At 29.7% G+C, this 14,983-nt stretch overlaps 1 protein-coding gene across 1 annotated transcript; it reads right to left on the bottom strand.

Moving 5' to 3' along the window:
• Positions 1-4,430: 4,430 nt before the first annotated feature.
• LOC134277785 (outer membrane protein alpha-like) lies at positions 4,431-6,580 on the bottom strand. The gene has a single exon (XM_062760093.1). It carries the CDS (start codon positions 6,481-6,483, stop codon positions 5,182-5,184), a length of 1,302 nt encoding a protein of 433 aa, XP_062616077.1. The 5' UTR covers positions 6,484-6,580; the 3' UTR covers positions 4,431-5,181.
• Positions 6,581-14,983: the final 8,403 nt, after the last annotated feature.

Raw genomic sequence — 14,983 nt, 5'->3', positions numbered from 1 at the left:
CATTAATTTTATTTTTTTCATTCTATACTATTTACTGATCTCATTAATTCGTAAATCAATTTAGAAATAAATGATTTAAATTGCATTACTTAATTAAAAATGACTGACAATGTGTGATATATATATTCAAAATGTTTTTTTTTTCTTTCTTAAAACTTATCATTTGTGATTCCTAAAATGTTCGAGTTTCAAAATACGAGATTTATCAAAATTCTTCGAGTTTTCTTTTTCAAAACTTATCAAAAGCGGGCTCAACATTTGATTACTTCCCTTTATTATGTTTTTAAAATATATATAATTATATCAAATGGGTCATTTGATTAAATTACAATGCAAGAAAAAGTGTTATATATATTAGAAGGAAATTTAAATAATTAATGGATTTTTGAAAAAAAAATTTCAAATAAATTAACATGTAAATATATCAGCAATATATATTTTTTAATTGTCAAAATGAATTTTTACATTTCCCACAAAAATACATTTCCCTGTCATATAATTTTATTGAGACGTCAGATTTGAAAACGAAATGTCAAAATGATAAATCTTCTCTTTTGAAATGTCAAACTGAAACGTATGGACGAAAGTGATAGATTTAATCACACATAATAAATATAACAGAAAGTAATTGATGTACTTCGTAAGCCCCATCAAATAACCGACTGCAGATGCATCATCTGTGACTTTTCACTGCCATTTAGTACATATATATTTCAAAAATCGAAAGTATTTCAGCAACTTAGTTAAAGATGAGATACATTTTAAAATTTCATATATCTTGATGTGGTTTAAAATATAAGGCATGTTCAGTATTAACCCCTGGTACTCTGCGATCACATTTTGAATATCTTGTAGCAAAATTGTTTTCAAATTCCAATTTAATGAAAAAAATATGCAGTTTACTTTAATTTAATAAAAATGAAGAAATATATTGTTTTTCTCTGAGATGTTAATCCGATATTGAATTTAATACATTTTGTAAAACATTTAACATGTATTGAATGTTTATATATGTACATAAAATGTATTGATATATGCACAACGTCGAAACTAAAATAACATGTGTATCGTCATACACTACACGATAAAGAACAAGGTATTTACCTTATAACACAATTTTATGTTTATTGTGCGTTCTTCCCTTTGATTTTCATATACTATTATATTAATGTTAAATATTTTTTATTTAAATTGTTTATATATATATATATATATATATATATATATATATATATATATATATATATATATATAAATTGAAATATTTTTTGCTGAAAAAATCCATTAATTATTTAAATTTCCTTCTAATATATATAACACTTTTTCTTGCATTGTAATTTAATCAAATGACCCATTTGATATAATTATATATATTTCATAGTAAAAACATAATAAAGGGGAGTTCTCACTTTTGCATTTATAAATGCTAAACTCGAATTTTGAATCTCGATAAAATCTTTTCGCATTTTTCTATATTTTCTTAATAAGTTGCAGAGGACATAAATTTATGATGGAATTTTTCTTCAGATAATATTGTACACAGGTACACCCACAATGATTTTGAGATATTTTATTTCATTTATTGAATTTTACACATCCTTTTGAAAAAATAAACGTGGGTGATAGATTTAATCACACATATTAAATATAAGGAAATTATACTTAAAATTAGTCATTTTGAGGCTTTTCACTGCCATTTAGTACAGGAATTTCAACGAAAATATTTCAGTATTTTAGATGAGATACATTTTAAATTTTCATTCTTGATGTGGTTTAAAATAAGGATGGATCACTTCTGCCAAAATTTTTTCATATCTTTCTGTCATTTACTCAATTAATATTCAAGCCAGTTTCAAAACTTGTTGAAAACATTAAACTTCTAGCTAAAACTGTATCTTCTTCTTTGTAGTTGTTGAACCACCTTTTCCTCAAAACGTCTGTGACCAATACTGTTAAATCACATATTTTCGAAGGGTCAATTTTTCGTGGTTTTCCTTTAGATAATATTGACATATACGACAATATTTTGGGATTTTTATTGAATTTTAAAAAAAAATAAAGTGGGTAAAAATTAAGTCTCTACGGAAATATGTGTTTTCATGGTAATTCAAAAATTGAATTGAAATGCCGCTGATTTAGGTCAATAAAGCTTAAGGTTTGTAAATAAAATACATGATACCATTTATCATTAGTTGTTGAATTAATTAACCATCTTTTCCTCAAAACGTCTGTGACCAATACTGTAAAATCACATATTTTCGAAGAATCAATTTTTCGTGGTTTAAGGAAGAATTTTGATTCATTAGGTTAAATCTCCACGGAAATATGTTTTTTGCGAAAATAATTTAAAACAAGATATTTGAATATAACTAAATATTAAAGAATTATTTTGATTTTCCATTAATTGATGTTTATAAATCAGGCTGTGTTTGTGAAGATCATTGCGTATATCAACTGAGATATATAAACTCTAAAATACAGAGGATGAAGGTATATTGCTGATTGAGTACGGGAAGTTGACAATTGAAAGTCATCACTTTTATAATAGAGCTTGGTTGTTAGAATACAATTAACGTCTTTTTCTAGTGAAATATCAAACTTTGAAATAGATGTGTCAAACTCCGTGGCATCTTTTATCTCAATATATATAGCGTATCGACGTAAGAATGGAAATAGTAGTACAGTACTAGTAACCATTGTTAATTGACAATATCTTCGATATATCTAAATGCCGAGTTTTAGGCCACAGCAAGTGTTTTCTTCTTTTCACTTATAAGATTTGGACAATTTCTGCTTTATATGAATAAAAACTTGGTCGGCTAATAGCGGTTTCAGTTGGTACCCATGAGAACTCCAAATGATTTTTGGAAAACCTTGTCTCCAAAAATTAATAAAAATAGATATTGCCAATCGGATCAATGTCTTTTTAAACTTCAGAGTACTTGTGCGTACAATTAGAATGTTTTTAACAGAATAATTTTGCAAATTGAGAAATGACAAGGTAAACAAATTAAGCACTAGTACATATAACAATTTTTCAAAAGTTATTGCAAAGATAAAAGTTTTTCAAAGTTAGGTCAAACTCGAAGGTCAAAAGGCCATATTTTATTTGTATGCAATGAAAGAGCTTTTAACATGCAATGTATGTGAAATATAAAGGCTCTGGTACCATCAGAAAAAAATTATGTCAAATGTTAATCTTTTAAAAAACTGATCAAACTTAGGTCACAATCCTGAATGATTACCGGAATCGGTAACCGAATGGTTACGGGAGGATTTATAGAAATTTTGTCATATATTTATAATTAATTCAGTGATTCTGAAGCAATCTTGTAATAAATAAAATAGGTATGAATGCGGAATTTCAAGTATTTCCGATTATTTATATAGAAGCATTTATTAATATCCGCTTGCAACAAAATTCAAGTGGACACAGTTATGTGTGTGTTTATATGTGAGTGATTTATGTTGTCATCAGGCGAAATGGAAGCAAATACATCGTGATAAATGTCGAACTCTACCTTGAGATGTTCTTTGCGGGGGGAATGCTCTTCTTTGCGGTGCCCTTGTTTGAATTCCTCCACTTTGTTGATCATTATCAGTCAAATAAGTTGATACTCTTAACTGGAAGTTAATTCAACATGAATTTTAATAAATTAATTATCATGTACGTAATGTTAATGATAGATTGATTTATTGTATATTGTTTAACGTCCCTCTCCAGAATTTTTCACTCATATGGAGACGTCACCGTATGCCGGTGAAGGGCTTCAAATTTAAACCTATACTCGGCACTCAGGGCCATTAAGCAGTGAGGGTTCTTTATTGTGCCAGCGCCTATCGTGACACGGGACCTACGTTTTTAAGGTCATCGGACTTTCACATCTGGTGCCGAGCGCTTGGCAAAGAAACAGTCACTACCTATTTTTACGTCTTAGATTTGACGCGGCGCTGGGAGCGAGAATCGAACCAGGGCCTCCCGATCACGAAGCGAACGCTCTACCACTAGGCTACCGTGAACGGTCGTAATGTTAATGACAGTTGAATGCAGATATAGTAGAAAAAACGATGCATTGAATATACATGTGAAGTTCCCTTACATTGACTTTATTTGTTTTTTTTAAATCCCCTTCAGATGATCAAATCTGTAATAGTTATACTAATATAGTAACACCTGAGAACTTAAATGTATTTAACAAGAGTGCTACGATGCTTTAAGTATTGGGGAAGTTTAATAACTCATGGTTACAAATAGTTTAAAAAGATATTTTACAGTAAGGTAGAAGAGACTTCATTTTGCACAAAATCATTCTAATGATATTCATTTCAATCAATGAATAAATAAATTTTACAAATGTATAAAATTATCAGAGATAAAAGCAAACACCAAGGTATAGAAATACAACTTTATTATAGAAATAAATGCGAGTATTTATAGCTAATGATTGTAATCTTTGGTCTAACAAGTCATGATCCTTCACAAGAAAATGAGAGTGATTCATATTCTGAATATGTTAACATTTCTTTAAATGTCACCATCTTTCACATCTTCGTCGCACCTCATGGTAAATTAAACTATATAATACTTACAACTACGTAATGTTAACAAAGCCTATGTAGCTCTCTCTAATCATTGAAATTCGTGTTTGAAGATACATGTATTTGAGAATAAATATGACTATATTCAATGTACAGAGGTACTTAGAGATTTACAGAGGTTATATTAAAAAAAAAACCCACAACAGTAGAAGGCTAGAAAATACACGTACAATTGATAAGGCCCCCAAAATCTTCATTTTTCAAGAAGAAAAATTCATAGTCCAACATCTACGTTTTAATACTATTTTTATGCATTGGAATGGTACGTTGATTGATAAGGGTTTTTTTTTATTTGTAATGAATATTATTAGCAACAGCCCCCTATATTAATGTACAACGAATTCATAACACAATTATAATATTTATTTATATAAAGGAAAAATATGAAAAATGATTTCCTTGAACTAGTAAAAGAACGAAAACAATAAATGTCTCAATATCATAAAACTTGAGTGTTAATTGATTAATGGGATTTCTTTGTTTTAAAACAACAAAGAGGACTTTAATAACTTAACATATAATGCAAATTAATCAACAATAATAAAACAATAACATAAAGCTAATTAAACGTCCCCTAAAGTTTCACACGTCCCCCTTAGTCTGACGTTTATCAGCGATTCGTATTTCGTGGAGATTAGAGTGAATAAACCGCTGACTGTTTTCAAGGGACAGAATTTTCTCGTTGACACTGCTGACATTATGATGTAAGAAGTCTATATCCTTTTGTAGTTTTAAGGCAACAGGTGACACATCGGTTGTATCGCCCTGTTGTCGATGATTCCAATCATCATGATCATCATTCCCGGCCTGGTATGAGGTTCCAACTGACTGATCATTTTTCACTTCTCCTTGATTGATCATTTCACTCTTGTCCTTTAATATTTGTATCAATTTGCCTTGTTCTACATATTCTCCTGTCAAGGTTCTAATATCACCGCTTTGAACTCTGTTCTCCTCTTTTAAATTTTCAATTTCTTTATCCTGTTGTTCGTTCTTTCCAACTAATGTATTAATTTCCCGGGTTATTGCACTGTTTTCGGATTCCAGTCCCCTTGCTTCTTTTTTCTGATTTAAATTATTTTGAGATATAACATTAATTTCTTTTTTTATCTCAAAATTTTCCTCTACAAGTGTCCTGATCTCTGCTTCTCTTTTCGTATTTCCATCCAGTAAAATTTTTACATTTCGATTTATTTTATTTTTGTCAGCTATAATTGCATTTAACTTTCTTTCTTGTGATACATATTTTTCATTTAGATCCTGAATTTGGCGGTTTTGTTGATTATTGACTTCTTGAAAAGTATTAGCTTTTCTATCTTGTTCAATATTTTCTTCCACCAAAAACTTCACATTCTTGTCCAGCTGAGACGCTGTATTCAAAATGGAGTTTATTTCTCGTCTATCAGTAGAAGAGGAGGATTGTAAACTTTGAATATCTTGTCTCTGGTTTATAATATCCCGTGATAAAGAGACAATCTTTCCTTGTAGGTCCTCAGCTGACTTTGATAAATCAATCGTTGTAACATTCTGTAATGATAATTTCTCATTCAAGGCATGAATTCGGAGGTTTTGTTCATTGTTAACGTCCCTAAGGCCCTTTATACTGGATCTTAAAGCACTAACGTCCTGCCTGAGTGCATTTATCAATGCGGTGTGTTTTTCTCTTTCTGCTTTTAACAATTTTATATCACCAAGTACCACTTTCAAGGTCTTCAAAAGAGTAATTTTCATTGTTGATTCGCGTTGAAGATGTTGCCGAATCATCAGCAATGCAGCATTGGGCTGTGACGTCATAGATTGTTGTGCATTAATACACAATGCATGAATCAGAACACAAGCACAATACACCAACATCCGACACGTTGAATTCATTTTCAGAACCATAAATCCATGCTACAGACCTGTTTATTCTCCTAAAGGTCAGCTTGAACTGTATATAATGATACCTGATCTTTGTTAAACATTTGTAACGAATGTAACACATTCCTTGTTCATTGTAGAAATGAAATCCTTTCGTAAAATCCATCATTTATTAATTGCCGTCAAATATGAGAGGTGAATACGTGTTTTAAATTCAATCAGCATATTCATAGTGTTGAATTCATTAGTCCTATTAATATTAATCTTATACATCGATTTGAAAGTGGTTTAGAAAAGAGTGACACATCTTATTTACATAAGTTTGAAATCATTTGTAAATGTTAAATTTAAGGGACATCTTCCAAGAAGGTATTAATTGTAGTTTCTGACGTAAATGTATGTTCAAATACATATATTTTAAAATGATGAATTTTTTCGAAGAAAAAAATCTGTTTGTCATATATAAGCCTTTCCTAAAAGGTCAATCCATATATTAATATATATATATTTATCGGTGTCATTTATAAATTTATTTAGATTTTAAATCTTAAAAATTTAATCGAAAATTTTCATTTTGTTACAAAATGTAATGCTGTATTTTTTTCCCGAGCATAGCATTGCGATTAACGATGCCTTTTAATGTTTGAAGCATTTATGCAATACACAGATATATTTAAAGCACTGGGTTTCATTGTTTAAAGGAAAATTCAAAGAAAAGTGTCATTATTTTTCTAAATTGCATGACCTTAACCATCCCCATGATATATCCTCGTATTGCTGCACACGAATGATTCAAACACGAAATAATAATCCAGATAATTGATAATAAAAACCAAATTAAAATATTAAAAATATTTAATTGGCAAATGTTAACACACGAGGTATTTGCGTGCAAATACCTAAGTTTGTAACTACATATGACATTATGAATTCAAAATTTTAAAATAACATCAATGTATGCATTTCAGTATAGTGGTTTACCTTGATAATCACATAATTGTTTTTATTTCCGTGATTTTCTTTTAAACAAATCACAGAATCGTTAATTTGTGATCTATCAGAGCTTGTCTCTTCACAAAATTAATTTACACTTATTCTTTCCTGTCACGAACATTTTTCAATTAATTTCCTCAATTTTAGAACCATTGTCTTTAAAAAAAGTAAACTAATTATTCAAATATTTTTTTTGTTTATTTATAAAGAATAAATATTTTTTGATTGGCAGTACAAATGAAAATGTTACAAAGACTTTTCTCGGATTTCTCACACAAATACAAACAGATTAACATAAATACAGAAAAGCGTGGGTAAAACGTTCGTTCGCTTAACATCCATTCGAAAACGTTTTATTGATACTGAGAAGCCACTCTTTCTAGTTGGATGGTTGTATAGTTGTAAGTTAGAAAATTTAAATCAAAACTGTACAGACTTTAAGTAGTTAGGGATTTTTTTTTTCGTGCCAGGCCCTTCATTGACACAGGATCTCGGTTTATAAGGTCCTAATTGAAGAACGGGTCTCCGGATCCGTTGTTGGAATCAAATTCAGAACTTTTACACAGGGTTCAACTCTTCACTCCGCCACTTTTCCATTACGCGGTCGAAGATAGAAAAATGAATACTTAAAAATAGAAAAAAAAAAACAATTTCCATGCACAAAATTTCTTTAATAATTCAAAAGTTAATTATTATGATTCATTTATCTAATGCAAATATTTTTAACAAATGACGCAAATATACCGTATTTCCTTTAATCTGGAATGAACATTTAAATAGAATTTAAAGCTATTTTCAATGCAGCTGATGACATTGCAACATTCATTTTATTTCGATTTTAGCCTCAAGTGAAATACATGGACAAGTTTTGGATGAAGTTACATAGTTATTATAAGAAGACAACCAACGCACACAGATTTAAATAACAGTTTAACGTCATTGACAACGCAGGGTTTCCGGAGAAAAAAGGTTTATACCCAGGTTTTTTCAATTATAAAAATAGTCATTGAGAGTGATCTCCCGTATGGAATTCTCTAGGCGGTGAAAACCAATAAAGCGTGTGTTACAGACTGAGAGGTAAACAAAAGCACGTGTGCGTTTTTATCTGATATGTTCAACTCTACAATAATAAAAGGATAGCAGAGGTGGGTTTGTTTACATTGTGCTGAGGGGCAGACAGTCAACAGGTCGTCATTTAGAATAAGTACATGTATGCTGGGAAGTGAAAGAAGTGACATAATTATGCTGAGAGTGGTGATAGCTAGGTAGACCAGTTGAGAACGATTCTATGGGTTTTGTGAAGGAGGCATCATTAAAAGTTAATACTAAATCCTTGCAAAAATGTTTAATGACAGTTCCTTTCAAATAAAGTAAATTATAGTATAGAAACAAACAACCAGTCTCTTGGTCATTATGAATAATAATTAGATGTTAAGGGAAGTAACTTAAAATCAAAGAACAGTGCTGGCATTTCTATATTTTGTTTCTATATTTGCAATTTGAGCCAAAGTATATGTTTGTCACCAGAAATGAAGATTCAACAATGTATTTCATGTGTTAACTTTATGAAATAAATGGGTTTTAGAAAAATCTTATGGTTAAAAATAATATAGGACCATTTTATCAACATTTTACATAGGAAATGCATTGAGAATTGTAAAAACATTGATTTGACAAAATCTTTAAAGAAAGGCTGGATTGATGGGTAAAAAGGGCAAGAATTGAACATGTTTGGTACCATTAAACGTATTCAAAAGTTCCTGAAAAATTCTATACAAAATCCAGAAACGTTGCCAATGTCCTTAAATTAATCAAAATATCCCCATCCCGTTTTTTTCTTTTTTCTTTTTTTTCGAAACTTACTCTTAACTTATCACAGTGCGGACATCTGCCGACAAAACAGGTAACAACATTGTCTTCGTTTGTAAGGCTCGTTAAAAAATTGAATTTTAGAACAACGACTCTACAAGTGGTAATCCTACTTATTCACATACTTCCCTTTCTAAGGAAGATATTCTTCAAAAGGAAGATATTCTTCAAAATCATATGTCACTTTTAAATATTTATTTATATTCCACAGAGCCAAAATGAATTTGAACTTCCCTTTATATAATGGATTCCGAAACTTCATAAAATTCCTTACAAACAAAGTTACATTGCAGGTTCCAGTAAATGTTCAACGAAACCTCTTTCTTTACTCCTAACTAAGATATTGACAGAAGTGAAGGAAAAACTTCAAGAATACTGTGCAACTATATTTTCAAGGAGTAGTGTGAATCAAATGTGGATACTCAAGAATTCCAAAGAACTTTTGGACAATTTGAAATCTCAAGATTTTACCAAAATCAATAGCTTAGAAACTTTAAATTTAGTCCCGACATTTAGATACATCGACGACGTACGTATTGTCAATTAACAATTCTAATTTCCATTCCTACGTCGATACGATATATCTTACTTGGTGAGCTTGAGATAAAAGATACTACAGAGTCTGACACATCTGTTTCATACTTGGATATATATTACTTGAAAAAGACTTTAATGTTACTGTAACATCCAAGCAATATGATAAACGTAATGACTTTAACTTTTCTATCGTTAACTTCCCTTACTTATGCAGCAACATACCTTCATCACCTGCATACGGAGTGTATATATCTCAGTTGATTCGATACGCGAGAGCATGCTCTACGTAGGTACAATTTCTAAAACGAGGTAAATTATTGACAAGCAAGTTGACGAAACAAGAATATAAGCAGGCTCGTTAAAGTAATAATTTCTTAAGTTCGATGGTCCATACAACGACCTTGTCAGCAAATAAAATTTATGATTGAGTCAAATGCTGATTGACGGTTTTCATACTAATTGTTAGTCCATTATTTATGCGCTGAATTGATGACGGCTTTCTCCGTTATTTCCCGATCACGACATGGAGCACATGGCGAATGTGACCGGTCACAAGAGGATGCTCACTTCTCCATGGCACCTGATCCCACCTCTGATGTTTCGGTGGTCCGTTTTTGCTCTGCTCCTATTTTGTATTTTTTTTTTATGGATTTTGATATTGAATACTGTTCGTTATTTCCACATCAATCTTACATATAATGTACAATATAGTATTACATGTACTCGTTCAAAAGTATAGTTTGAGCAAGAAGTTTATTGTAAAATTTGTATAATTTGCTTAAAAATGCAAAAAAAAGTGACACATTCCTATATGATCTCAGTAAAATTGCCTATATTTTGAGAGGGTCCCTAAAAGTACCTGCACTGTAGTTTTTCCCCAAACGTGGAATGTACCTTGAAGTAAATGTACGTTATCTATGGCATAAAATAGTTTATGTATCTTATTGTAGTTTTCACTCAGTAAAACCCTATTCGGGCCCCTTAAACTAAATATGCCCAGACTGGTGAATGTCCTTCCGACCTGATACATAGGGCACACATTGGGTATGACAGATCAACGGGGGATGATTATTCGATAAAGGCCTTCCTCTGGCATTTCCGGTATCCATGCCCTATGCTCTCTCTCTCTCTCTCTCTCTCTCTCTCTCTCTCTCTCTCTCTCTCTCTCTCTCTCTCTCTCTCCCTTTAAAAAATATATCACTGTTTGCTTCTTATCCTCATAAAATTCCACTGAATCATGATAATATTTTTTAGAAAGTTTTTCACAATCATTTTTATGCATTATACTTGTATGGTTTTATCATGCTCCTGCTATTCTACATTAGATTTTTATTGGGCCAATCACCATCACCACACCACAATTAGAATGTCTAATTTATTGTTTTAAAAATTTTGATATTTATTTCTGCTTCTGTTCTTCATCTGAAGTTCATAATTCAAATTTTAATAACTTATTTCAAGATCTCTTAAAGACATTTTAACAGCCAATGCTTAGAGTTACTTTGGAAGAGTAATTTCATAAGAATTCGTTAAGTGTAATTTCATGACACATTTGAACACTGATTATGGCCTTAGTGCATTCCTTGAAACATCATAATTAGAATTTACTAAAAAATAGAACGTTTCTTCTAAAACTCTTTTTGACTATATCATTTTTATAAACATTTTTACGATGTCACTAACTTCATAAAGTAATTTACTTAAAATGTTCATAAATACAGTGTGAACAATTTGTATGATATTTCATTTTGAAAGAAACTTTAATCCCGTCTGTTCAAAAATGTTTTATTATGAATTGCAATGAAATTGAACTTTTGTATTTGTTCCTGAAAGTTTTAAGTCAAACACACAGACCGACTGGCAAAACAGGAAATCTAACTTTAGCATTTAGATAATATGAGTTTGAACATATGGAAGCAATTAAACGAGATCGAAATGATAAGAAAATAATTACATCAGTATACTGGGGAATTAGATTTTTCTACCGGAAGGTTTCTTTTTGACATAAAATTTTATCGTTTAAATTGTTTAATACAATTACATTACCGCAAACCACAAGAAAGAGTTTATATCCTTAATGCGTGTGTACATCTAACAAGCTTTTTTGTTCACTTAATTAAAACTGTGATTTACATTTTATTTTTCATTATCTTATTTGCATATAAATTATGTAAATATCTACTTAGAAATATATATGAATTGGTGAATAATATTTTACAATTGACACATTTGATTGTGTAATTAATTATTTATGTGCGTATTTGTAAATTTGATGTACACACTAGATTGTTTTCCTTGTTATTTTATCAGTTCGATGGGGAATAAATTTTGAAGATCTATTCAAGATAACGTATTGATTTATGATTAGAACAACTTTACTTTTATTTTATTTTTCGCAGTAGAAAACACTATTTAATGTAACTGGTAATTCTCTCTCCATCAAAGAAATGCTATTTTAATTTTCCTTTATAACCATAATTTTGGAAAATGAAGCAATTCTGATATATATCCTATATATAGCAACAAATCATATGTATGGCCCGTACATTTTTTAAATACTACTGTTACAGTAGTTGTCTTCCTTGCTTCGGTAAAAAGATTCGCTCAAGCTGAGTTTCCTCTTTTAAATTTTCTCTGGAAAATCTATAATTGATGTGTATATCACGAAGAAATTATTTTAAGTCTTTTAAACAATGGTCAAATAACCCTATAACATAAAAATCACATGAAAAGGTCATAAAAACTTCTTGATGTACTTTGTTCTTTCAGAATGTAGTTGTTTGGATTTCGTCAATACTAATGTTAATAAATTGTACAGTACAATAATTTGTTTACAAGTGAGAAAAAATTTTACATCATGAACATTACTTATTCCGGGATTAATCATATGTATTATATAGATAATTTATATGTTTACACTTTTATATACCAAATTAAGGGTTATTTTTATTTTTATATGATCACAATTAACCACTTTCTTTCATTTACATTGATTGTGGTTTTGTAAAAAGAGGTAGATCACTTTTGTGGTTTCATTTTATTCATGGTGATCTTGAAAGAAAGAGTATAATATTTATAATTTATATTTTACCCTGGATTTTTACATATTGCTCTCTATAGAAATCAAAGCCAAGAAAGAAAAGAGAAGGAAAAGCAAGAAAACTGATGGAAAGACAGAAGAATAAAGCATAGAAGAAGAAATAAAAATTACAAAACTGTTCAAAAATGAGAGTGAGTTTTGCCATATAATATTGTTCGAGGTCAGTAATTATATTTTTGTCATTTTGCCAGCAAAGCTAAGAACCTACATGTATTTTTCCCCTAAATGTTTTACGTCAAACACATAGACAGACTGTCATAATTGAAAAAGAAAATCTAACTCTAGGATTTAGATAATACTAGTTTAAAGGTATGGAAGCAATGAAACTAGAGCGAAATGAAAAGAAAATCTGAACATTAGCATACTGGGGAATTACATCTTTGTACCAGGATGTTTATTCCTGACATAAATATTTATATTTGATTTATCATATACAATAAACACTATCACAAACCACAAGAAAGAATTTATATCCTTAATGCTTGTATATATCTATCAAGATTTTTTGTTCACTTAATTAGAACTGTGGTTTAAATTTTATTTTTATATTTAATTTTCATAATCTGAATAAAAGTAAAAATACAATAGGGAATGTATGAATTGGAAAACAACAATTTACGATTGACACATTTTATTATTAAAATAATTATTTCTGTCGTTGTGCCTATTTGTAAATTTGATGTAATTTTCCCCCTGCTCATTCAATCAGCTTAATGCAAAATAAATTTTGAAAATCTGTTCAAGATAACTTATTGACATATAATCGTATTTCTTGCTGTAAAAAAACACTTTTTTATGCAGCGGATAATATTTTCCCGAAAAAAAAAATGCATTACCATTCTGGAAAATGATGCGAGTAACAAATCAAATGTATTGCGTGTACATTTTCGAAATAAAACTGTAGTTGTGTTCCTTGCTTCAGTGAAAATATACGCCCAAGCTGACATTTCTCTATGATTAATTTTCTTAAAATCTATTAATGTGAATAACACTAATAAAAATAAATAAAGTCATTCAATCAATAATCAAATAACCCGATAATATAAAAAAAGATCAATATCCTCTTGGAGTACTTTTTTTTTCTTTTAATGTTCATTGTGAATCTAATTTTTTGGACATTGTCAATGATAATATACAAAAATTTTTTGAACGATTATATGTGTTCAAGTGTGAAAGAATTGTTACATGCTGCAGATTACTTATTCCGGGATTAATCATATGAATTATTAAGATGATTTATATGTTTACAATTTTATATATGAAAGTGAGGGTTATTTTTATTTTTATGTACGTGATCAGAGTAAACGACTTTCTTTCATTTTACAATGATTGTGGTTTTGTAAAAGAAGTAGATCACTTTTGTGGTTCCATTTTATTTATGGTGGTCTGGAAAGAAAAACAGTGTATTATATTGATAATTAAAATTTTGCTTTGGATTTATAGATATTGTTCTCTGTAGAAATCGAAGCAAAGAAAGAAAAGAGAGGGAAAATCAGAGAAACTGAAGGAAAGACAGAAGAATAAAGCATAGAAGAAAAACCCCCAAAACATACATCAAAACAGTTAGAAAAATGCTAGTGACTTTGGCCATATACGAGGGTCATTCAAAAAGTTCGTAGACTTTTGTCCTAACTTTTTTATTAAACCTCATATTATATCCAAACTTGGTACAAATATTTTTACAACAGATTCAAATTATTTGACTAAAAAAATTGGAATGAATCTTCATATTTATTAAAATTATCAAAGATTTAGAACAGTAAAAATGGGGTTACGGAGCACCGTTAAAATTGAGTAATTTACTTATTTTCACTTTATAATATTTATAGCAATACCTCTAATAAATGGAGCTGAAACGAAATAAAATTTACATGTTTGAATACACACAGGTTATGTAATATGTCACTCCATTTAAAAGATATCAGTTTCAAATATATGGACTTGATTAAAAAAAGCCAAAAACCATGACGTTAGAGGACGTCACGGAGCAGCAAGTATCAATAAAATTGTACTGTATTGAAAACT

The sequence above is a fragment of the Saccostrea cucullata genome, unplaced genomic scaffold (genome assembly GCF_032062105.1).
Source record: "Saccostrea cucullata isolate Sc308-1 unplaced genomic scaffold, CSIRO_AGI_Scuc_v1 ctg1783, whole genome shotgun sequence".
Taxonomy (NCBI): domain Eukaryota; kingdom Metazoa; phylum Mollusca; class Bivalvia; order Ostreida; family Ostreidae; genus Saccostrea; species Saccostrea cuccullata.
Note: the sequence above shows the minus strand (reverse complement) of the source record. Positions and strands in the feature narration are given on the sequence as shown.